The following is a 23,847-nucleotide window of genomic DNA, read 5'->3' on the forward strand; positions in this document are numbered from 1 at the left end:
GGCAGAATGGAAAGTCAAAAGGAATATGAACAAATGATACGGATCCCACAACACAACACACATCTGCAAATGTAAACAAGTGCACCGTTTTGCATACAAACACAAAGTGGATGCCAGTATGTTCATGTTTGTGTGTGAAAATATTTCAGAAACTGCGATAGGTCCAAAGTTTGAGTGTTTTTGTTTTTTGTCAATATATTTTGTTTTTGCAGTTTTTTTTGTCACTTTTTCATTTCAAATTACAATACAGCCTAAAGTACATGCATTTTGCGTTGTTATATACAACATTTGGTAAATATTAACATAAAGTGGATTTTTGTGTTTAAGTATGATTTAAAATATTTATATTTCAATGCATGTGTGCCCCAATGTCTTTCACCTCAGGACCCGGAGAGGAGCTCCCTCCTGCAGGTTAATCATTCGAGCAGTGCTATCATGTCAGAGAAGGTCTTATCTAATAGACCTACATCAAATCCCACCCCACCGTGTCTTTCAATTCCCTTTTCTACTTGTAGACTTGCATAAATTAGTTGATTGAGGCTGGGACTATATAATGTGTGACATTTCAGGTCGGGGGGATTGTGTTTATGAATAAAACACACTATTTTTAAAGCACATACAGAGTAGAAAATATGGAAATTTACTGACTTGTATGCCATTTGGCGATATACGTCATATGAAAATAATGAAAATGTCTCTCCTATCAAAATAGAACAAGAACATGCTCATCTAGATCAGACTTAAAAAAATAAGGAGTGGGAGCCCCGTTGACACATGGTATAAAAACAGATTATGGGAAAATAACGCCCATGATCTATAACGCAAATCATCAGACTTAATCCAGAATTGATCTACCTAATACAGATATGCAAAATAAAAAAGAAAAAGACAACTTTCACTCATTGTCATTTGTGTGCAACCAGAAGAGCAGGAAAAAAATCAGTCAGTGTGTGAGAGTTGTCCGTACGTGGACATCTGCGCGTGCATGTGCTCGTGCACTTTCAAGTCACGATATCCACACACTTTAAAGTACATCATGAACGGGTTCTAACTGAGATTTTGGAGACGAACCCCGTGCCAACGAGGTGATGCGTCCCGGTCCACTGGCCTGATTGGACCAAGCATTTATGACGTCAGGCGGCCGCATGAGTCCAGGATTGGAGGGAGGGGAGTAAACAACGCGGTGAGGAGGAGGAAGAGGAGGAAGAGAGGTTTCCACATCTCAGGCACTCCGGCTTGACGCGCCGAGTCTGATTTTACGCACAGGGGAGCGCGCAGATTTTGTTCTAAAGGTTTAAAGTTATTTACACGAACTTTGTTAGTGTATGGCGCCCACAGCACGTTTGGAGCGGACACGAGACAACTTATTTTGTACTTAAATCCGCGTTTTGAACGCTTGAGTGATACATTCCTTTGGTCAGTGCGCAACTATGTTTTTTTTTGTAGCAAAATGACATTCTGACATTTACAATTGCGGTCCATTTTCCAAGGACGACAGTCAACATTAATGCGCGCCTGGCCCGAGATATACAGGGGAAGAACGCCAGACATAGCTCGAGAGAGACGTGGGCCACTTTGACTAAAGTGTGCCCAAGTGTCTCCCATCAGAGGGTCCGTCGCGTCCGAGTGTCCCGCTGAGCTGAGGCCGGCGGCGCTGACATGCTGCCCAAAGTCGAGACTGACTCGCTGGGACTCTCTCGATCGTATGGGGAACACGGACACATGCCAAGAAACGTGCACGGTAAGAGCTGACGCACCTCACACTTTACACAACAAACTTGCAAATATACGTTTTATTAAGGAGAATTTACTGACGAACGTGACTATTTGTACGATACATTTCAATTGGAGCAAAGTTTTTGGTGTGTGGCAAACTGATGAAATATTTTTGGGTTTGTAAAGCATTTTGTTCTTATATAGGAAAAAGTTGACTTGCGGCTATAGCGATCGTGGACGGGTTCTGACGCCCGGCGCGTAAAAAACTGTCCAAACTGCCGAAACGGTCTATGCTCCTACAATGTTGCATTTTACTTCACCCGGATGGTTAAATTAAGGTGTAAAACAAACACTTGTTTTTTCTTACTCTATACACAGTAACACGACAGCTACAAGTATTTCTTTATCTCAAATTTGAAATATTTAATTTTGTGAAATTATCCGCATCAACCGTTACAAGATTGCGCAATTTCATTTCCACCTCAGTTTGAATCGGGAAAATAATATGTCGCAAAGTGGTATTTAAATATTTTAAAGAGACGTTTTGGTGATTTGTTTTGTTTTTTAATTTCCACTGCATATTTGTCCGTGTTATAGTTTTTAAATCCCTGTAAAACGTGACCTGTAATGTTCTAACACTTCATTGATATTTTGCGAGATAAAATACTGAATAAATTTTCGCAAATTCCAATTCTGCGGTTTGAAAACGCGGCGTATATAAAATACAAAGAAACCGAGGTGGCGACATTCCCGTAACTGTGTCACCTGTGACCATAAAAATCAAGCTGGACCTCGAATTCCACTTTTGTCATTTCGCGGCGATCTAAGCGGGCAATCAATTATCTCGCGCGTGTTTATGAGATGCTGATAACAGAGCCAAGACTCCCTGACAAGTCCAGGAAAAGAGTGGCTTGTTAGGGGAACACTTATCTGTTTTTACACACGCAGTAAAACATGGTAGCTCGGGACACCTTTTTATTCTTCGAAGCATTTTGATTTTGCAAATGCTAGTAAGTTTTGAAGTGAGTGTATTGTATGGGGAAAAAAGGCCCAAAATTGAAAAAGAGCATTTTGCAGTTTAAAGGTAACTAAGTCTGTAATTTCAAAATTTACAGTTGCGCATTTTTAATTGTCTTTGTTTATTCTTTGTGAAAATTGCTACGAAGCAACATAACGGCTTGTTGTACCTCACAAATCTATTTTTCATCGATTTAATGACATAAATGTCCATCTAAAGTTCTCAATTACACCTTTAGCGAATAATGTAACGTGCTATAAATGTGACAAAATGTTTGAATAACTGTTGCACAAATTAGAATAGGCCCCGCGGTTTTATTTTTCATTTGAAAACCCATGCATTTTTTTATTTCATATATTCTTTCTGAATGTAAAATACCCGAGCTGCACGCTGTGCAACTTGTTGCTCTGATTCACGTCTAAGAATGTATATGCCACTGTAATTATAACAATTCCAATTAAAACGTCTAAGACTAAAAAAATATTCGCGCGGAGGCCTCACCGAAGTATCTAGAAAGACAAAAATTAACAAAACCAAGAACATTAGTGTCACTGTTTGATTCCTGCTGTTTTAATAATTAGGGCTGTCATTTTTGCAACTGTTTTAAATCCATCTTTGATTTAATTATTTATTTTTTTGCTCAGTGGTGCAACATTTTCAAATACGTAAAATAAACAAATGAATAATAATAATAATAATAATAATAATAATAATAATAAAATAAACTGCAAGTTTCAAAGTCAGTCATCTATAAATCCTATATTTTTTTTGTCAAATAATACAGGTGTTCAGAATAAGATTGCGTTTCTCTTTGCGATTATGAAGAACTCTAGCGAGAAAGCAAAAATGTGAAATAAGAAGAAATAAAAAAAAAAAAAAGGCCTTTAGCACTGTGTTCGTTAGAGAGGGAATAATCATGTTGGTTGTTTCTGCGCTGGCCCGCAGTGATGAGCGCTTGTGTGCGTGCGTGTACGTGCGCGCTCGCGCGGGAGTGTGAGTATCTTCATTTGTCTGTGGGCGGCAACATGTTCTCCTTCACTCCTTAACGCTAATATCTCTCCGTCCCCCAAAGAGCTCGTCGTGGATATATTGCATATTTATGAGACTCACTTTCATAGTCTTTTTTTTGGGCTGCATCTGATTTGCAAGACAACGTGTAGGAATTATGCGAAATAATCCACAGAGTCTGTGCGTCCTTTTCCCTTTCCTTTCACCCTTCAAAATAAACGTCCCGAGGGCAAAACTTTCGGAGTGTCACCAACTTGGGCCGCGTTCCTCTGCGTAATGAATACAGGCAGCGTTGTGATTGTCCTCTTATGTGTACGCATGTCCCTTGCAGTTCCACAATTAAAAATGATGGACTACTCCTATGACGAAGACCTGGACGAGATGTGTCCCGTGTGTGGAGACAAAGTTTCAGGCTACCACTACGGACTTCTCACCTGCGAAAGCTGCAAGGTTATTGGACATTTTCTGCCTATTATGTGTGTGCGCATCTGGTGTGTACACGCGTGTTTGTGTGAGCGTGTGTGCAAGGAGGAGGAGGAGGGGGGGGTATTGTGTGTATCAACAACCGTGACGTATTTAGACTTGTGTAATTTCCATGTTGTTTAACAGTTTGCTCAAATTTGGCAAGTTTTTCCAAACATAAGTAAATTAAATTTCACAATTGTGAATCAATAACCACACACGCTATAATTTTAGTAACTACATTTTGCAACTACCAACAGGCAAGTGGGATGCTGTCAGAGAAGGCGACAAACGTATTACACTCAAGGCCATAACATTATGTACATCTGCACAACTTTATGAGCTCCAATATGAGGGGGTTGTATCCTAAATTCTGATTTTACGAAAAATGCTTTAATTGACACGTTCCAAGAAATATTCATTGTTAAAATTGTGTTTATTATTGTGATTAGAATTATCACTACTATGGAACATCAATCCAGGAGCCGTTGGTAAAATTTTGACCCCAACGTGCGTTGTTAAAAATAGGCCACTAAAATAACTCTTTACAACACCGCAAAGTCAGCACAATCATGTAATACTAATACCACTCTACGAACAAAAGAGACAATTATCACCTTCATAAAGGCAGAATTGTAAATAGTAATGCGCTTGTTTGAAGGTGAGGTCTACGACAGTACGTTGTGGTTATTCAGTGTGCGCATTTCTATTTGTGTACTTACGCGTGTGTGGAACTCTCATCGCAAGTTCATTACGAGCCCAACGACAGTGTCTGAATGGAAAAGGCCTCCCAACACAAACGCGCCTGCAAAGTAAACTGTTTTGACTTTGAGCTCTATCAGCAGGTTTTTGTCCCATTTCCTGCTCTCTCCACGGACAGGCATTATCAAGGCAAATGTCTCGGTGTTAATACAACTTGAAGTATATACAGTATGTATACTGTTTTAAAAAACAGTATTGATGCAGTGGGATCACATTTCTTGCCTATGTGGTCATTATTTAAAGCAGATGTTATAGATTGGATTCCGTATTGTAACCTTGGGATGCTATAAGCACTTGTTTTGAAGGAGACGTCAGTGGCATCTGTGTGGCTTCTCAGCCTCAACAAACACACCCTCACGCCTTTTGTGAGTGTGTGAGTGTGTGCCTGCAGGCTGCATATGAAGAGGTGTTTTAATGAAACACTGTCTATCCTTGCTGAAACATTAATAATATTGATATTTACCTCCAACCAGTCATTGATTCACTCAACAAAGCGGCCACCCTGATTGTTAATGGCAGCCTCGTAATTGTCAGGCTGATGTATTAGTTTGCTGTCAGTTTTTTCCCCCCAAAACATATGCATACATTATAGGCGGCTCCTTTGCCGGTTCGTACCACATTCATGTGCAGAGAGAAAAGAGTAAACAAACTCGGGTGAAGTATTGGTGAGAGGTCCCTGCAAATTCGATCTCCGTAAGGAGTCGGTAAAGAGGTCAGGGTCAAGGTGCAGAATCACCACGAGCAAAGCAAATCAAGTTCAAATATGCACGTCCATCGGCGCAACTCGAGAGTGAGCATTTTGAAAGCAAATTCAACTGAATTTGAAAACGCAAACTGACTACTCTTTGTACTTAAATGGAAGGATGTGTGAAGGCTAAAAAAGAAAAAAAAAAGGTTCTTCAATTTGGTTACTTGAGATCATTTTGTCCCTTTCGATGGGAATCCTTGTGCAGTAAACTCTTCGAACAGATAGATAGATAGACAGAGTAAATTCATAACTGAAAGATTTTTTAACATATTTAACATGCTGTTAGTGTTAAATTGAGTGACTTTCTAAATGTTTGGATTCATGTATAATTCTTTTTATGGATTTTTTTTTTTGCACTCACCCAACTTTATGTTTTATTTAACGATGCAGATTGTCAATTAAATTAGTGTTGGTGAAATATTGGCAACGGCAGTCTCTATTAATTTATTTCATTTTTTGGGGGAAAACGCAGGTTTATGCTGCACAACCTCCTCCCAGATTATGGATTGAGAATACATTACCTGCTGCCATCCTTCCTCCATTTGATTTCCATTGCTTCTGCCAATAATTAATTCCATGTTGCAGTCAGGAACTCTATTATCCCGAAACTGGGAACTATTTAAATGTGTTGGATATTCGTGTGAGTGTGTGTGTGTGTTTGTGCATGCTCGTATGCTTAAATCTTTCGAAGTGGAAAGTTGAAAGTTGATTTCCCTCAAAAGTCTAAAATAGGTTATCATAAATACATTGAGTTGAGTATTTTTTAGACAACTTCATACAAAAAGATGTGATCTGATTTTTGTTCAAATTTAGCGCTGAGTGAGTTGAGACTTTAATTTATATTTAAAAAAAAAAATAAAATCCTCTTTAGCGTCTTTGACTTAGAACCAAGCACGTATCCTTTTTTTTCACAGTGTGACATAGCTGAACGTCAGTGTGTGTGTACATTCAGGCAACGTGCGTGTGAATGGACGCATTACCATCACATGGACGGGGTCAAGCAGGTTGACATGTTAATTGGTTCCCTCCGCAGGGCTTCTTCAAGCGCACGGTCCAGAACAACAAGCGCTACACATGTATTGAGAACCAGAGTTGCCAGATTGACAAGACCCAGAGGAAGCGCTGCCCATACTGCCGCTTCCAAAAGTGCCTCACTGTCGGCATGAAGCTGGAAGGTAACAGCAATGCATTCGCAATTACAACATTTACAAATGCCAAAATGACCAAAAAATGTTTACCTGGTCTTTTGCTCATCTAGTTCAGCATGGTTCCTGCTTTATCTGAGTGTGCGTATGTGTGCGTCCGTGTGTTTGTAAAGCGTTCTTCATTAAAAAGCTCACTTAGCTGTATGGCATAGACATTTCTATCCGTACAAGATGAACATTGTCTTTGCAAAAGCATGTTAGACATTCAACTTTTTATTTAGGAGCTCAAAAGGTTGCTTGTCTCAATTATACGTATACAGTATTTGCAGCTGCGCAGTACGCCATCAAACATTAAGAGCATTAACACACTTGACGGACCAGGCTGATCCTGACATATTTTAACAATTAGGCCGAGCTTACTTTGCGCGCTCACTAATCTATTTACTGCACAAATACATTTATGTACTTCGCTTTGCTCATTCTGGGTTTTTTTTTTTATGAGAAAACCACTCCATAAAAAGTCAAGTAGAAGCCGTGAACATCTGCAGAAGTGAAAAGACAAAAGCAGGCAACATTCTTTGCTAAGCATCATATAGTTTTCAAGATATGATGCCTGTTTGCAATTACTGATGCTGAAAAGTGGAAGGAAAAAATTATTGCATGGAGCGACTCAAGTAGGAGGTTGACTGCCTCTGGACGTCCACACAGGTGTTTTATAAACTTTTAGCGTTCTTGTGAAATGACAATTTCGTCATTTTCCATTAAATCACAGTTGAACGCTTTATAGCGCAACCCGTTCATGCTTTGGCTTGAAATGTATTCTTCCATGATCATTTGGAATCTGAATGGGTTTTATTCCAAATTGAAATACCCACAAAAGTGCAATATACAAGTTGAATACCTCCTTTGACAATAAAATTACTACTGGAACGCCAATTCCTTGCTTTCATCCAGCGTGTTGAAAACTTAGCAATGCTTATTAGTATTTTAGATGAGGGTCAGCGGGAGTTAGGTGGTATCTGGTAGCTGCTGGACACTTAATACCTGCCAGACTGGGAATATATATATATTTTTTTTTTTTTACAAAACTTGGCATGAGGGTGAGAATGGTAATGATGATACTTTTGGCCAGCCAGTTTGAGGCCTCTTTGTTTAATTTGAATGCAGCTCAGCACCCCGCTCAAACATTGCTAATGTTGAATAGTGACAGCATGGCAGGGCAAATATCCTCCTATTCAAAGATAATATTTCAAATCGATTATTGTTTGTTTTTCTCTGAAATCATACATTCTGGAGAATACGTTGGTAGCATTCACTTTATAACGACTGTTAAGCGAGACTGCAATTATTTATCAGAGAATTAATGTTGTTATTCTCTTTGGTAATGTGTCTGTCCTCTTAGTTTTTCCACAACGGATTTGGACACATTTTCTAGTGCTATCGAATGAGAATATTTTAGCTGGGAGTGTATATTAAATGTTATCAAACATACAAGACAGCAGTACCTATAAGAATCACAAGAAGGGTGTGGTAAAAAAAAAAAAAAAATCCAAGTAACAAACTAAAATCTTACCGGAGGCTTCTCCCTTCTTCCCGCCATGTGAGATGTAATTAATCGCGCTTAATCATGAATGGCCGCTGGGCAATATGTCCCAGCCTGCCATTTTCCCGCTGATGTGGGCGCTCAGTTGGTCATGTTTGGTTGGTTGGCAGTAACTTTCAGCTCGGGGGCACGACAGGCCCTCCGGCATTCTGTCAAGGCCCGAGAGCTGCGGTGGGCGAGTCCTGCCATAACCAGTAAAGAACTCCTCCACATTGCCACACATACTCACACATCTCCTTAGCAAAAACATGTATTCATGAAAAGGCCAAAGGTGTACAGACGGCCACTGGCGAGAACGTGAAGCTGCCGTTGGAAAAACTCAGCAATGGTGAAAGAGAAAAAGCCTGTTTTGATTCTTGCTTATTTTGTGGCATGACACAGCAGCTTGTAGCAATGTGTGAAATGAGTGGAAACCGACTGCGTGAGAGTTTATTTTGATTATCTAATCTTTGTTGATTTCCCAGCAGTTAGTTCAGTCGGCTGTTTCCAGAGCGGAAATCTGCGTCTTATTCAAGATTGTCAAAATTGTCATCCTTATGTTAGTGTGGAATTTTAGGAGTTGTGTGAAATGTAAAGAGAGGAAAACATTTTAGTACTACTACAAATAGTAGTAGTAGAAGTCATTAGTGGTCATAATTCAAAAAAATATTTGCATTTCGTAATTGCAATCAATCCAAGGATTTCTTTCCTCTGTGCCTTGGAACTGCTTGTCTTTCTCAAAAATATTGGAGTGATATATTTTGCAGGACTCAGTAAAATGTTTGATTTTTCTCCTATTAACACTTCCAGTTTCATAACATCATTTTGCTCTTGTTGAAGAAAAAACATCAGTTACCTAAAGCTGATTTAAATATTGACCACTTTTACACCTGTGTGCAACTGTGAGAGTGAGTAATCACGCAGTTTAAAATCTTAGTGTAAGACTTTAGTCTCCGACGATCTTGGGCAGCACAGCCACCAACAACAAGTGCAATCTGTTGGAGTGAACGTGCAATTTAGCACTCGCTGTTAGGAATCTAAATCGGGACCATGGGCTTTCGGCTTAAAATATGTGAGTTGTCGTAGGTGCCCGCAGTCAATGCTACCCCAGACCGAGGAGACGCACCTTATCCTCTGTGGTTCTTGCCTTTGAGAAACCTTGGCAATTAACTCAGAAGGACTTATTGAATTAGTGTATTACCAAAGATTCAGGATTTTTTTCAAGTTACTCGCTTTTTGGCTGTAGGGTATTAAAAATAACAGCTCTGACACAAAATTTCTTTGAAATTATGGAATACACCCCCAATGACAGGATGTTTGCAGTTTGAGTTTTTTCATGAAAACCATTATTCCCAATATTTGACTTACTAACTAAACGCTCATAAGAACGCATACCACACAGAAGACAACGGAAATGATCTGCTCCTTTTAACCAGTGATTAACCAGCATCTTGTGCACTGTGGCATTGCAGCCAGTTGAAACATTGTTGAAAAGAAGCAAAGAATCCACCAAGGTTTCGAACCATTAACACCAGAGCTGATGAAGCGTTTTGCCTTTGAGGACTGCCCCACTGGCGGGATATTCTAGATGGTACCTTGATTATATGCTTCAGTGACTTGCTTAATGTCTCCTTCACTGAGGGGATCGCCCAAAAGATGCAGTGTGGCTTCGCGCTGTTTAGGCAGGTTCCTAATTGAAGCCTAATTAACCTTGACGACCTGTTACATTCTTTATAGTCTGAAGAGGGTGTTACATCAACACTCGGCTTAAATCTAACACATTTAAACATATCATCACCAGCTGCACCAAAAGGAGCTGCATCCCTCTATGCTGAAAAAAAATAATGCTTTGTTTTGATTGACACTGTCAGACATGGAATCATCTTGGCCAAAGGTATGTTTTCATTGCATTAGTTGAATCTTCATTTGCAGAAGTGTGTAAAAACAAATTCAGTCAGATTTCCTCTAAACTTTGGCAATTGGCCATTAACCAAGGAGGAAAGCGTAAAATTTTAGCGTGGCTCCAGATAACGGTGCTGGTGCTGCTGTATCAAAATTGCTGGATGAGACCATATATTTTGTGGCTTCACATAATTTGTCGGTAAATTAAAAAAAAAAAAAAGAAAAGGTGGTATCCGTGAACGTGCCCAAATTGGTGCTGTTCCAAATTGCATCTGTCAGCTAGTTAGTGTTTGGCCTTGGCATCAACATGCTCGACTGAGTGCCATTGTTTAAACAACATGTTTATTAGTGAGGTTGTTGTTCGAATACAACAGCAATAATTGAGTAGCTCCTTGCCGAATAATTGTTTTCATTAAAACATCCTTTTATTTTAATGTGATAGTCGCATTTCTGGTACAGCTCCTGTATTTCCTTTCATGACATTGATGGTCAGTGAGTGTATTTACATGCACACCGCATGTCAATCTGTTTCCAAGAATCGGCAGCAATGGCAACAGAATGCTTGTCCCTTCCTATTTAACCTGCCGCCATTCCTTTTTTTCTTTGTTATCACGTCCCATATTGCCTTCACATTGATTCGTCTTCCTTCAGCCTCCTCCGACGTGTACTGTGAAGCTAGGCAGCTGTCCCATTACTTATGCATAGGTATCATAGGTATTCATGTGTGCGCACAGGATAGGGCGCATCCGGAGCAGAGGCCGAGGCCCCGACATGACAAACAGGGTGTCAGCAAGGCTCTGTAGGAACCATTAATATGCTGGAGACCGACAGGAATCTTCACCTGCGTGCACTTAATATTCCGGTATATTAAACAACCATAAATCAGAGGACACTGAGCGGCGTGTGTGTGTATGTGTGTATGTGAAAACAGGCATCATGTATGGGAAGCTGTGTTACATGTGTGCCAAGAAAAAAAAAATATGTAAAAAAAATATAAATATTTAAAAAAAAAAAACTAAGCAAAAAATATCACACATGATAGCATGACTAAACTGCACAGGACCAGGAAACAAATAATAACACGATGTAAAAAAGTAAAGGATACACAAAAGAACACAAATTGGTCTCATACGGGGTAAAAAGCAACACTCAAAGAGAACAAAGAGGCCTCTATGCATGTGTGTGTACTCTCTGTTACAGTAGATGTAAAAATGGAACGTAATTCAACCATGTGTATTTTTATGTACATGCATTTGGGTGTGCAGTGTCATTGGAGGGCTTATAAGAAACACCCCTAATAGTTATTTTCCCGATGTGTCGCTACAAAAAGGCTATATGAGCCTCATTTGTCTCGGCCAGCTAAGCATTTCTTGGCTCATTAGTTGCAACATTGTGGAGATATTGCTAATACTTTTAAATGACCTCATACAAACAATTAAATGGGAACTTGTGTTACAATCCCATTATTCTTTTTTTTTATTTTTTTATTTTATGTGTAGTCAATATTCTACGTATTTCTAAGTATAAATGGTTATGATAATTACAGGCTGTGCAAGTTAAGTTCCAGTGAGGTTGTTGTGGGTCAGCGGCCAATGCACAAACTCTTTGAGGTATCAAGACTCCCATCTATGTCTGTGATCAAGACAAGTGTATTGCATTGAGTGTATCACAGAGGGTGTGTGTGTGTGTGTGTGTGTGTGTCAGATCCGTTCAAATCAGTGACAGACACTTTTTCTAACGGAGGTCATTAAAATCACTCCCAAGGCAGCTTTGGAGTCTATGTAACGGGGGTGTAGAAGGGACTTGGGGTGGCGGGGTGCTGTTGGGAGGGGGGGGGGGTCGTCCTTTCCAGTGCTCCACACCCACTCCTCAGTAGTCCTCAAGTGTTCTTTTACTAATCTATTAAGACATTATAAGATGTAGTGGACCGGGGCCAAGTCACCATGGTATCCCAGGAATCAAAATGTGAAAGAGGGGCCAAGAGCTTAAAATACTACAGATGGACGATTACTGTAGTATTGCACTGGGCTTTTGTGTTGTTTAGTCCCCGAAATCTATTAGCTCATTGCACGGGGTCGGAGTAAAGGGTGATTAAATATGAATAATTAACTCCCACGCCCCCCAACCGGGAGGCAGCAGAGCATCTTTGCGACGGCGGCAGTCAGCCGAGATCACACATGGCCCCCGTAGCAGTCCAATGTGTAACTATCTCATTCATTAGACATACCAAGAGCACACACACAGTGTGATCCTCGCCATGGGATCCTGCATGAGGATGATAGGGCACGCGGGAGAACCTCCATGCAATTTGTCAGCATCTAGTTTTGTCTATCCGGGGCCAGTTTTGAAGCTTTTATAGATCATAAATTAGTCAACTACCTTTAAAAAGATTTCTTTATTTATCTGGCTGTAGTTTTCATTTGTATTTCCATGAAGGGAGGTTTGTGTCTTTGGTGAATGATTAACTTCACTATCTGTCCGAGTCAACAATGTCAAGTGTAATCACCGATGGAAAACCTTTGTCCTACATGGACATTACAATTATTGAGCTCACTTCTATAACGCTATTTATCTGTGGACTAATTCCAAGTTAAAAACATGAAGAACCTTCGTTAACACTACACATCATAAAATAAAATATTTTTTTATTGATCCAAATTGATTATGGGGTTATTTTTAGGATGATACAAATTATGACCAAAATACACCAGTATAAAATCCGATTAACATTACATTCATTGAATGGCTAAAATTTAAATGTCGTAATGTGTCCTCCCTGTCTTCCTGTCATTATGTTTTTTTCAGCTGTGCGAGCAGATCGCATGCGAGGAGGACGCAACAAGTTCGGCCCAATGTACAAACGTGACCGGGCCCTCAAGCAACAGAAAAAGGCACTGATCCGAGCTAACGGCCTAAAAATCGAGGCCATGAGCCAGGTGATGCAGGCTGTCCCTACCGACCTCACCATCTCATCAGCCATTCAGAACATTCACTCGGCTGCCTCCAAGGGCCTGCCACTGAGCCATCACGGTGGCCACCACACCGGTCATCACCATCACCACCACCATCATGCCACCGCCTTACCCCCAACAGACTATGACCGCAGTCCTTTCGTCACTTCACCCGTCAGCATGGCCATGCCACCGCATGCCGGCAGCTTGCAGGGCTACCAAACAGCCTACGGACACTTCCAAGGCACACGCACCATCAAGTCCGAGTACCCAGACCCGTACACCAGCTCCCCTGAGTCCATCATGGGTTACGCCTACGTCGACGCCTACCAGTCGGGCTCGCCACCCAGTTTCCCCCACCTGATCGTAGAGCTGCTCAAGTGTGAACCGGACGAGCCGCAGATTCAAGCAAAGATCCTGGCCTACCTGCAGCAGGAGCAGGCCAGCCGAGGCAAGCACGAAAAGCTCAACACTTTTGGTCTCATGTGCAAGATGGCAGACCAAACGCTCTTCTCCATCGTGGAGTGGGCTCGCAGCAGCATCTTCTTCCGTGAACTTAAGGTGGGTGTGCATGGTCTTCTGAGTGTCAAGATTTATTTCTAAAATTGCATTTTGTAATAGTTGAGTCCAAATATCTACAAATGACAATGGCAAACAAAAAAAAAAAGGCCACGGATATTCATTCAATCACACGATGCAAGACATGTCTTTAATCTGCCCCCCGTACGCACTGGTTCAACACCGATCTTCACAGGGCTGTGGAAGCATACAGACCTAATAACTGATCAGCAATTCAGCAGCCACTCATATTCTCCTCTAACATGACACATTTTGGCTATGGGCTGCGATAACTGCAGGTCCTTTTTCATTGGGTCGGAGTCTGGGTGATTTATCTGCCCATGAGTGATTCCTCTGATCTGACTGTGCACGCTCCGTGTGATGTATCACTGGTTAGCATATTGACTGAAGAGTCAGAGGAGTTACAATAAGAGCAAATGTGATCTGAAAGCAGATCAAGATTGACTTGATCCCTGCTAGCAGCACTTGACTTGGCCCTGGTTTGGTGCCCACAAAGGTATCGTTGGGCACTTGATTTTTTTTTACACCTTAGCAACATAGCAGGATATTTTTAGTAATGAAAAGGTCCACTAACAGCCATTTGTTAAAACGAGTCCTAATGGACAGCAAATTGTATTTTTGAGGACATCATTATTGATGCAGAGTCCTCTAGTTGACAATCCACATACAGGGTCGGTATCATCTCACCAATCTTTTGTGAGTCGAAACAAATGAATTAACACCATTTTGTGAAAATTATATCTTTTACACAACCCCATATCACGACAATAGTTGACTCAAATACACGTCCAATTCAAATCAAATGAACAAGCTGAGAGCCGCACTTCTGCTCCACCATCGACAAATACTTGGGCTGATTTGACAAAGGAAAAACTCTGTTCCATTCGAACGAGAAGTAACCTTGATAGGATCAAGACTAAGCCTTGCAGTGGCCCATTTGCCTCATCTGGTTGGGTTTGGCACTGTACAGTGTAGCAAAAAAAATGCGAGCCCTTTTTTCTGCATGAAATGATGTTACATTGAGCAGGGTTATTACCGCATTTATGCGCAAATACATTCCTAATTTTCTCCATAAATGGGTTATTACCGCATTTATGCGCAAATACATTCCTAATTTTCTCCATAAATGGGCGAGCTTTATTTGGTTGGTTCTGTATTCAAACTTTTAATATGCTACTAAATCTCACCTACAGTACTTCATTGGGATACTAATTAAGTTATTTGGAATACTGCCCGGATATAATGCTGCCTGCCAGGAGCTTTGTTCTTGAGCATAAAAGCCACCACAAAATAACAGTGAAACATTTGACACTTTCTGGATGCTATTGAACCTGTTTAAAATGCTTCACGTCTGTATTATGATCAATCATTAGACTTATTGTTGCCTTAACAATTGCAAATAAATCACAGCAAATCTTGTCAGCTCTCTAAAATGAATGAAACAAACTCCAATTTGAACAGATACCGCAAGATCTCGAAGAATTAGTTTGAAGTTGAATGTGTTTATTCACACCTGTCAGTGAGGGTACAAATCTTATAAAAATATTTTCCAAGGCTTTGTGCCATTATGATTTTATTTTCTTTCTGAATGAAGGTTAATATTTTGAGCGGCATGGGCTCGGGTTTGATCAGCATGTGCTTCACCTCTTTTTTTTTTAATTTTTATTTTATTTTTTTACAAAGTAGGTACTTCTGTTGTCGAAACCTTTTGTCTGGCATAGCACACCGCCAAAGGCTCAAATGCATATTAATAGGCCGGGGGCAGTCGTAAAATTACCTCCACATATTGAATGTAATTTTATTTTCCGATGGAAAATAATACATAATTTTTGTTTATAAAAGGGAGCCAATTACAAAGTCCTTGAAAGCACATGTTGACATTTAACGCACTGTGTGTCGCAGCTATTGACATTTTTGGGGGATTTGCATTTGCATTCAGCTGGGATCCTCACAAATTCAGTCACAAACACACAGGCAAAGACACACGCACATACACACCTCGCAGGTTGCAGGGTGTGACTACCGCTAATCATTGCGTGATCTTTGTCCATTAATTTTGAATGATCATTTTGCACCACTATTTCCCATAATTCAATTAGCACAACCACTTGCATCTGTCGCTCCCTGATTAGCTGCGGAATGTAATGTCTTTATGTTTCCCTAATGACGAGCATTTTACTGGAGCTTGATAGCAAATGAGCCAGGTGCCTGTTACAAAAGTAGAAAATGACGTGTGCTCAAAAGAGGACAAAAACCTCTTCTTGAGCAGCACCCACTTCGCTGCCCCTACAGCTTTGCTTGAACTACTCTATCGTCTCTTTGGGATAGGCGGAACACGATCATTTAGCTGATGGGGATAAACGCACCCCCAATACTCATTTTCAAAAGGCCCATCTAAATCATGACAAATGCTGTGCATGCTTCGCACACAATAATAAGTAATTGCGCATATTTCAGTTTCAATGGTGGTGAAGCTCAATTAACACAATGTCTGGAACACTCTTATTTATGTATGATGGGCCATTGTTTTTTTTTTGGGGGGGGGGCCTTTTATGGTTGTAAATTTTGAAAGTGGTTTCTCTGTTAGGTTTTATAGATTTGTTTTCCATTTGTTTGCGATTGTGTTGCTTGAGCGTGCCTACGTGTATTTGGTGACTCACATGACCTTAGCTCTCCGCATTTGCCAGATGAAAGTGGGTTTAGGTCCTATTGCATTCTTTCATTCAAACATATTATACTGGTCATTTACAGATGCTAGTTTTGATGAAGCCATCTTGAAAAAAATATGTTCAAAAAGGGATGTGCATTTGAATCCATCCTTTGGACATGACTTGTAAGGTTAGGCTGAGAACCACAAAGACAGGAAGCAGAGTAGAATTAAACGTTTGTCCAAGGGCTGGATGGCGTGAGGCTGTAGGTAACTATATATACACTTTCATCTCCCTCGTTCTCTCTTTTTTTTCTCCTGCTCCTCACTCTCTCACCCGCATGCACAGACTGGACTCGCACATTGAGCTCTCACTATTATTAGCCCAGTAAGAACAAAAGAATTTCTTTGGTAATCGAGCCAAGCTCAGGGGGTGTGTACGAGATGTCTGCCAAACAAGTGTTTAAAGATTTGGTTTCCGTAAGTTTACCTCTGTCACGGGACTCGGACGCATTTAGCCATTAGCGGGACCTTTTGAAGATCCGTGCTCTATCCTCTTCCAGTGTGGCACGCTGCCCTTTCTCTTTCTGGTAAGAAGTCGTTAAGATGGGCTCTTGCCCAATGACAAATTTAACATACCAACCGCTAACAGTGTTTATCAAATTTTATTGGGCCAAGGCGCTCATTTTACAGTAGAACAATTTCACAGCATACCACCAACCAAAAATATCACAAGGAGTATGAATACTGATAATAACGATGATACTTGCCTTACTCTGCATAACATTTCGGCCTTTTTAGTTTAACACTATTTTTGCGTTGGATGAAAGGCCACAGGTGGATGCACAGGATTAACGTACCTTCTATCATCCAATCAAAGAGCATTTAATATTTCTGCCTGTCACTACTGCAATAGAGAGGTAGATAAACAAAGATATATTTGTAATTTATGATTAATCGTTTTTCAGGGAAATTCGGTAAAACTGGATACTTTTCCAAGGCATCCCCGATGATCTCTAATGGCACACCACTCAATCCAAACTTGCATGGGAAATAATGTTGAACATAAACAAAATTACAGGAAAAAAAAAACTTTCGACGCACGTGTGCATATACACGCATGCAACCATAATGAATTTGTAAACAATATATACTCTATGCACATGCAAGTTATAGAAAATAAAGTAAAAGGGAGAAGCAAAAGCAGTGCCATGGAACCCTGGTTGGAAAACACGACACTACAGTATATAATGAGAGGGTTGTTTCGAGGAAAATGCGGTGGTGAAGTCATGGTTACTTATGTTTATGCCTGTGTGCAAAATCCTAGTAACACTTCTCAAAGCAAACTTCAAACAATCTAAAATGAACAAAAAAAATCCTCTACGTCAATCAAATATGAACGCATGTTTAATGTTTTTTGTCATTAGATGCGAAAGTGTATCTAATGTTGTAGCCAGGGTACAGGTAAAAGCTGTTATTTGTACGATCATATATTTTTGTTTCAGAATGAAATAATAATATAATAGTGTATGTCTAGTATTTTTCTGATTCTTAGATATTTTGACGATATTACGCGAGAGGGTCACAACAATAATGTGGAGCTGGAGCTCCATCAGTTATTAGTACGAAAGTAATTTGGATGTTTTCATGGTTATTTTTATTTCAAGAAATTAAGTTTAAATCATCTCGCATATCAACGTGAATAAAGAGGCAAGGTGAGACTGCAACTTTTGGGTTTTTTTTTTTCAAATAAAAAAGCATTTTAAACGACTACACTAAGTTTTAGTGCAGTGTGGTCTGTGAAAGAGAAAATTCAACAGGGAGATGGGGGGGGTATTGATGATTCATGCGTTTATGTCTCACCTTCCTAACTCAATTCCCTTTTCAACACTTTTCCCCGCTCCCCTTTTCCATTCCACACCTTTTAATCAAGTGGATGGGTCACTCGTTTTGGAAGCACAAACACTTCTCTGTGCCTCGTCAACACACACTAGCCAGCAGGTAATTACCGGAAAAGAAGAAAAAAGAAAAGAAAAGAAGAAAATTCTGATAGGAATTATCCAATCATCCTTTTCACATCTGTTTATTCATTTTGTGCATTACACTGAAGAATCTCTTTGTCATACCTTCAGCCATAATAGTCTTGCCATCTTAATTATCCTGTCTTGTAGTTTTAAAAAAAACGGTATCCGATTAATGATGACATACCCAATTCAGTAGCATGACACTGAATCTGCTGTGTTAAATGCAGCCTAACTTTCTACATGATCCATATTTAGTCCATCAACCTGATAGAAATGGAAACGGTACGACAACCTGTGACAGTTCCAAATGTGACTTCACCGTTCCTTTTAGTCGTTTAGGGGCAGTTTTTGATCGATCCAGACACTTCTTTTTTTCAATTTCTTTCTTTTCTTTTTTTGTCTGCATGCAGCAGGAATGGCAAAAGCAGAGTGCAGGCCCATTAAGTTGAAGAGGAACTGTATTAGAAGTCAGGTTCCCTGGGAAAGCTCCCAGCTGAGATGGGGCGGCCATATTGGATAAACAGATGGTCTGGGAGAGGAGAGAACAGGCAACGAGAACAGAGGTGAAACAAAGAAGGGAGATGTGAGAGGACACAAATAGACAAGAAATGCAGAGAGAATGCAGAGACAGTGCAGAAACGGATAAGATGAAGTAGAGAAAACACACACACACGCGGCTCTGGTGATTTTTTTTTTCATATAACTGAATGGAAATTAACAAGCAATGGAGGCCTGATATGTGAACATTGGCGACATCGATAACTCCACACGCACACACGCGACCTGATTCGTAGCCTTACGGCGCAATGTCACTCTTGTCACAGAGGTCGACATTATACCATCCGCCACCCGCTCAACATCCCTGCCCTGACAAACTGCAAGCATGATGGGGTTGGCGGCCATGTGCATTTGGCAGAGATTTGTAACCGTGGCCCTGCTCCGCTGCATTTGAATTATCATTCTGCAGGATACACAGCCACACATATACCCCCGCCCCCCCCAAGACACTCACTTTCAACTAGCCACTATGGTGGTAAAAAAAAAAAAAAATCGCTAGAGAAGCATTGCGGGAAGGGGACAAGGAGTTACATGCAAACATGACAGAAAAGTAGAGGAGATTTGAGTGAGTGAGGGTAGAAGAAAGACTAAGTGTACAATTTAAGGTGGTGAGAAGACTTGGAAATAGAAAGACATGGGTATAAAAAGTGAGGCAAGTGGCAAAAAAGGGATGAATGGGGGAGAGGAGAGGAGATGTAGAAGTGTAGAAATTATGAGGAGGCAGTGTCAGGGAAGGCTAGGGAGGGAGAGGAAGAGGGAAATGAGGACAAGAGGAAGGTGAAGGGAGCAGAGGAGGGGGTTAAATGGGAAGATGAGCAAAAAGCTGCGAGCGGCGGCGACCAAGGGCAGGAGGAGGAGGAGAGGGACCGCGGTGAAGGACAGCAGGCGGGGTGAAAAGACGATCAGTAGGTGGGGTTCGATAGGGGGGTGTCAAAAAGGGAGGGGGACAGGTGGAAGGTTAATGGGACTGGAGCGACTCCACCAGACGCTCATGTGCTTGATATACGGCGGCGGGGACGGCGCGGGGCGTAGGCTTTCAAAGATATATTATTTCATTTGAGGAGCAGCACCATTCGGGCCGACGACAACCACCCCCCCCCCTCTCCCTCCAGCGCACAACCCTCCCCACCAACCTAGCATTTGTCCAGTGATAGATGACAGGCCCCCTCGCTACCCCAACAGACACATGAACACTCGTGTACACCGTCCCTCCAGTACACACAAACACGCGCACAACAAGCTGAGGAAAGTTGTCTAAATCGCCACTAAATTTCAAGATTTTTGGCCTCCTCACACTCATCCTCTTCCCCCTCGGCGATCCGTCTTTATCACTTGCTGCTTGTAAGTTGTAGAGCGAGCTCTATGTTTGATTCTATTTTAGTGGTAACAATATCTGTTTGATCAGTCACGCTGGGAAGGAACGGGAGTTTGAGCTACTTAGTGTACATGGGAGGAAGCGGGTCTGACTTCATTCATGAATATTAGACCACCAGGCAGGCTTTTTCATAAAAAAAGCTTTGATGTGTCAGGATTGGTACGAACAGAAGTAAGTGGATTTAAGGATTTCGTTCCCAGATAAAAGAAGCATATGTGACAAGATGGCAATTGCAGCCATGCGTTCTACCTGATCTCCTCAGGGCTTTCAGTGCCCACGGTGTCTAAGATGTTCGAAGTGTGGACAGCCCAAAAGTGAACTTCCTCCTCAGTTCCCTTGATGGTTGTAGACTTAACTTGAAGACACAGCCTTCCCAAATACTGTAATGGTCCCGTTGGTCCAACCACAGGGGACTGCTGGGGGCCGGAAGGAAGAGCAGGGAACTTGTTAAAAGGAAAGATTTAGGTTGGTCCCTCCCAGAGGACGCAACAGGAGGTTAGCATGAGCAAAGTCTGTTCATCTACTTGTTGCTTTGATGAAGGATGAAAGTCAGTCATTAAAAGTATACAGAGGTCCGTAAAATTACTAAACCAACCTCAACAGCATTTCCTTTCACTCACTCATCTTTTGCATTGATGTACTAAATTTCCATATTGTTTCAACATGTGACTGAAGCGCACCTTTGAAGAGCAGGTGCAGAGTAATCATAGCTGCTTCTCAAAATGTGTGGCTTTACCACACAATCATGCTCGGCTTTAATTGAAACTGAAGATGTTGAAAATTAAGATTGTGGTTGTGTTTGCTATGGTGGAGAACTGCAGAGTGTCATATTAAGGAGTAATATTCTCAATATGTGTTATACCAAATTGAAAACATTAACCTCACAATCAAAAAAAGACAATCATTTACGCAAGTACAGATAAACTAAAACCGCTCCGGCCATTTAAGACAAGGACAAGTCACACTGTATGTATTTGAGCTCAATTATTGTTTTAGATCGCATTAGATGAATGTAGGTTAGCTGATATGATTTATGGTGTGTATGTGTGTGTGTATATATGTTTTTTAAAATGGTTGCACCACCTAAATTTGAAGAGATGCATTTTTCAACTTCCATCTGTCGCTCCCTTTCTCCAATCCAGCCACCTCCTCTAAGCACTGCTAATGAATTGACAAAAGAAAAGCTAAAAATGTCTCCACCTGCTGTACTTTTTCCATTTTAAGGCAAGTTAACGCAGCCTGATTCACATTTGTGAGCACTCTGGGCGTTCTACGGGAGAAAGCAGGTCGCGTTTAAGTCTCGTTTGGGGACGATCAGGGTAAAAGCCTTTTTTATTGGCAGGTCATCCTGCTTGTTAATGCGGTGACGGAGGTGATGAGACTGCATGGTGACAGTCCTGTACAGTTGTTGTCACAAGTTGCTAGTCAAATCAATGCGTTAAGAGGAGGGAGCAGTTGAAAGATGGGGAGGAAAGTGAAAATAAAAGGCAAAGAAAATGGGTAAACAAAGTGGATGTGAGGGTGCTGATCTAACAAATTAACTCAACACTTCACCCCTTTTATCAAAGTAACAAAACAACTTTGTACTCCTTCTCGCTGTTGTGCTCGGAGCTGGGAGCTGTGGTAAGAATACATTTGCCTTTGTTGAGTGCTTCATATCTGAAATGTTGCAAGCCAAAGCTTTTTGTTGTCATAATTGAGGCTATTTTTTCACACATTTAGTAGGAGTTTACTTGAAAATGAATGTTTTTTTTTGGGGGGGGGGGGTTGTTTTTTACTTTTTAGCATAGGGTTGCAATATATATATATATATATATATATATATATATATATATATATATATATATATGTATATATATATATGCTAATAGATGGGGTTCATTGGCTCATTGTTTTTTTATTGCATCATTCATCACTTTAGACCTTTAAGAAGGCTTTTGTGAAGATGTCGGTCAGACGTTTGTTCTTATGACATTTTCAAGCTTTTTTTTTTCACAGTTGGGGCTGATCGCTATGCGCCAGCTTTGTGTTTATACTATTGTAATCAATTCCAGTGTTAAATTAGCAATTGGAATGTAGTTTTTCAGGTAGTATTATGTTGACACGAGTGTGCAACAGCAATATAAGGTATAATACAACTTGAACGAAGCAGTGCAAGGGAATTCAAACAAGTTGATGTTTTTTGTTTTTTTTTGTTTGTTTTGGCCTCCCGTATAAAGCTGTCATTTTGACGGTAGGAGAATTTTGCCCAACACGACGATATATATATTATAATTCGTACATTTGCACAGCAGGAGCAGATTTAGCTTAACTTTGATATGACTTTCAAATAAATTATTATAGCACTTTGCCTAAATGTGGGCAAAAATTGGCAAAAATGTTGCATGCGGTCAGGCTGGCTATGGTATGGTATGAGGGTGGCCAGCGTGGTTAAGACAACTACAAAGACAAGCGTGAAGAGGCGGCACTTTGCCTCTAAATAGCCTGCAGCTATTTGGTTTCCTGGAGGTCAGAGGGGCCGAGGTGTGGCTGCTGTCGCTTTATGCTGACCCTCAACCTCGAAGCTAAACACAACACACATAACTATGCAAACCTGTCAGGTAACCATTCTTCCTCTTTTACACATTTTTTGCATCTCATTTGCGTAAGAGATTATTGAACTTCAAAATGAGCTGTTCCATATTGCATACGCTGTGAATAAACAATGGATTTGTTTCACAATTTGAGACGTGGCACCTGTCTACATCGCAGAATCAAATTAGCACAACCTAAATTAAATTAAATTACTGATACGTACATTTTCACAAAAAAAGAGTAGTTTATGATGGGCATAACATCATTAGTGTAGGAGAACAAATCCACTGGTAGCATCAAAGTTTTGCACAGTACTAACAGCACTGAAATGGAAAAAAAAAAACGCAAAGAATAATTGCACTTAGTGTCTTATGTTCCAAAGTTGTATGGCCGCAATTATGTGGCCGTAATCCGGCCTGCCAAGAGGTTGTGCCTGTCTCTGCTTCTTTCGTCACAGACCTGTCAGCAGTTGTCCTCCGATGTCTATGTCTGATGCTTATTTGGTGCCGGTCTATTCTTGAAAGGGAGTCGGGACACTTTGGGACATGTATGTGTGTGTTGTGATTTGGGGGGGCCGTCTAGGAGACAATGCGTATTATCCTTTATACGGATGATTGAATTTACACACGAGTTCCAAAGGGGTAACATTCGATATTAGGGTCCTGTTGTGATGACGACAGACGAGAAATTTCAAAAGGGGAAACAAGCCATGGAGAAAAATGGTCTGCTATTTGCTGGTGGCACAGCAAAGTAGGACACCTGTTTCGTAGCCCTACTTTTAGCATTCCTTTCTCTG

At 40.7% G+C, this 23,847-nt stretch overlaps 1 protein-coding gene across 1 annotated transcript in view; it reads left to right on the forward strand.

Moving 5' to 3' along the window:
• Positions 1 to 1,221: 1,221 nt before the first annotated feature.
• Positions 1,222 to 23,847, forward strand: part of nr5a2 (nuclear receptor subfamily 5, group A, member 2) — a 53,919-nt gene continuing 31,293 nt past the window's right edge. The window contains exons 1-4 of the mRNA XM_088312936.1: positions 1,222 to 1,741; positions 4,074 to 4,192; positions 6,748 to 6,889; positions 13,149 to 13,855. Of these exons, the coding sequence (XP_088169062.1) occupies positions 1,660 to 1,741; positions 4,074 to 4,192; positions 6,748 to 6,889; positions 13,149 to 13,855 (1,050 nt within the window). The 5' untranslated portion in view covers positions 1,222 to 1,659. The remainder of the gene's footprint in view (positions 1,742 to 4,073; positions 4,193 to 6,747; positions 6,890 to 13,148; positions 13,856 to 23,847) is intronic.

Source organism: Idiotropiscis lumnitzeri, chromosome 13 (assembly GCF_059441095.1).
Source record: "Idiotropiscis lumnitzeri isolate Australia: NSW breed Sydney's pygmy pipehorse chromosome 13, RoL_Ilum_1.0, whole genome shotgun sequence".
Lineage (NCBI taxonomy): Eukaryota > Metazoa > Chordata > Actinopteri > Syngnathiformes > Syngnathidae > Idiotropiscis > Idiotropiscis lumnitzeri.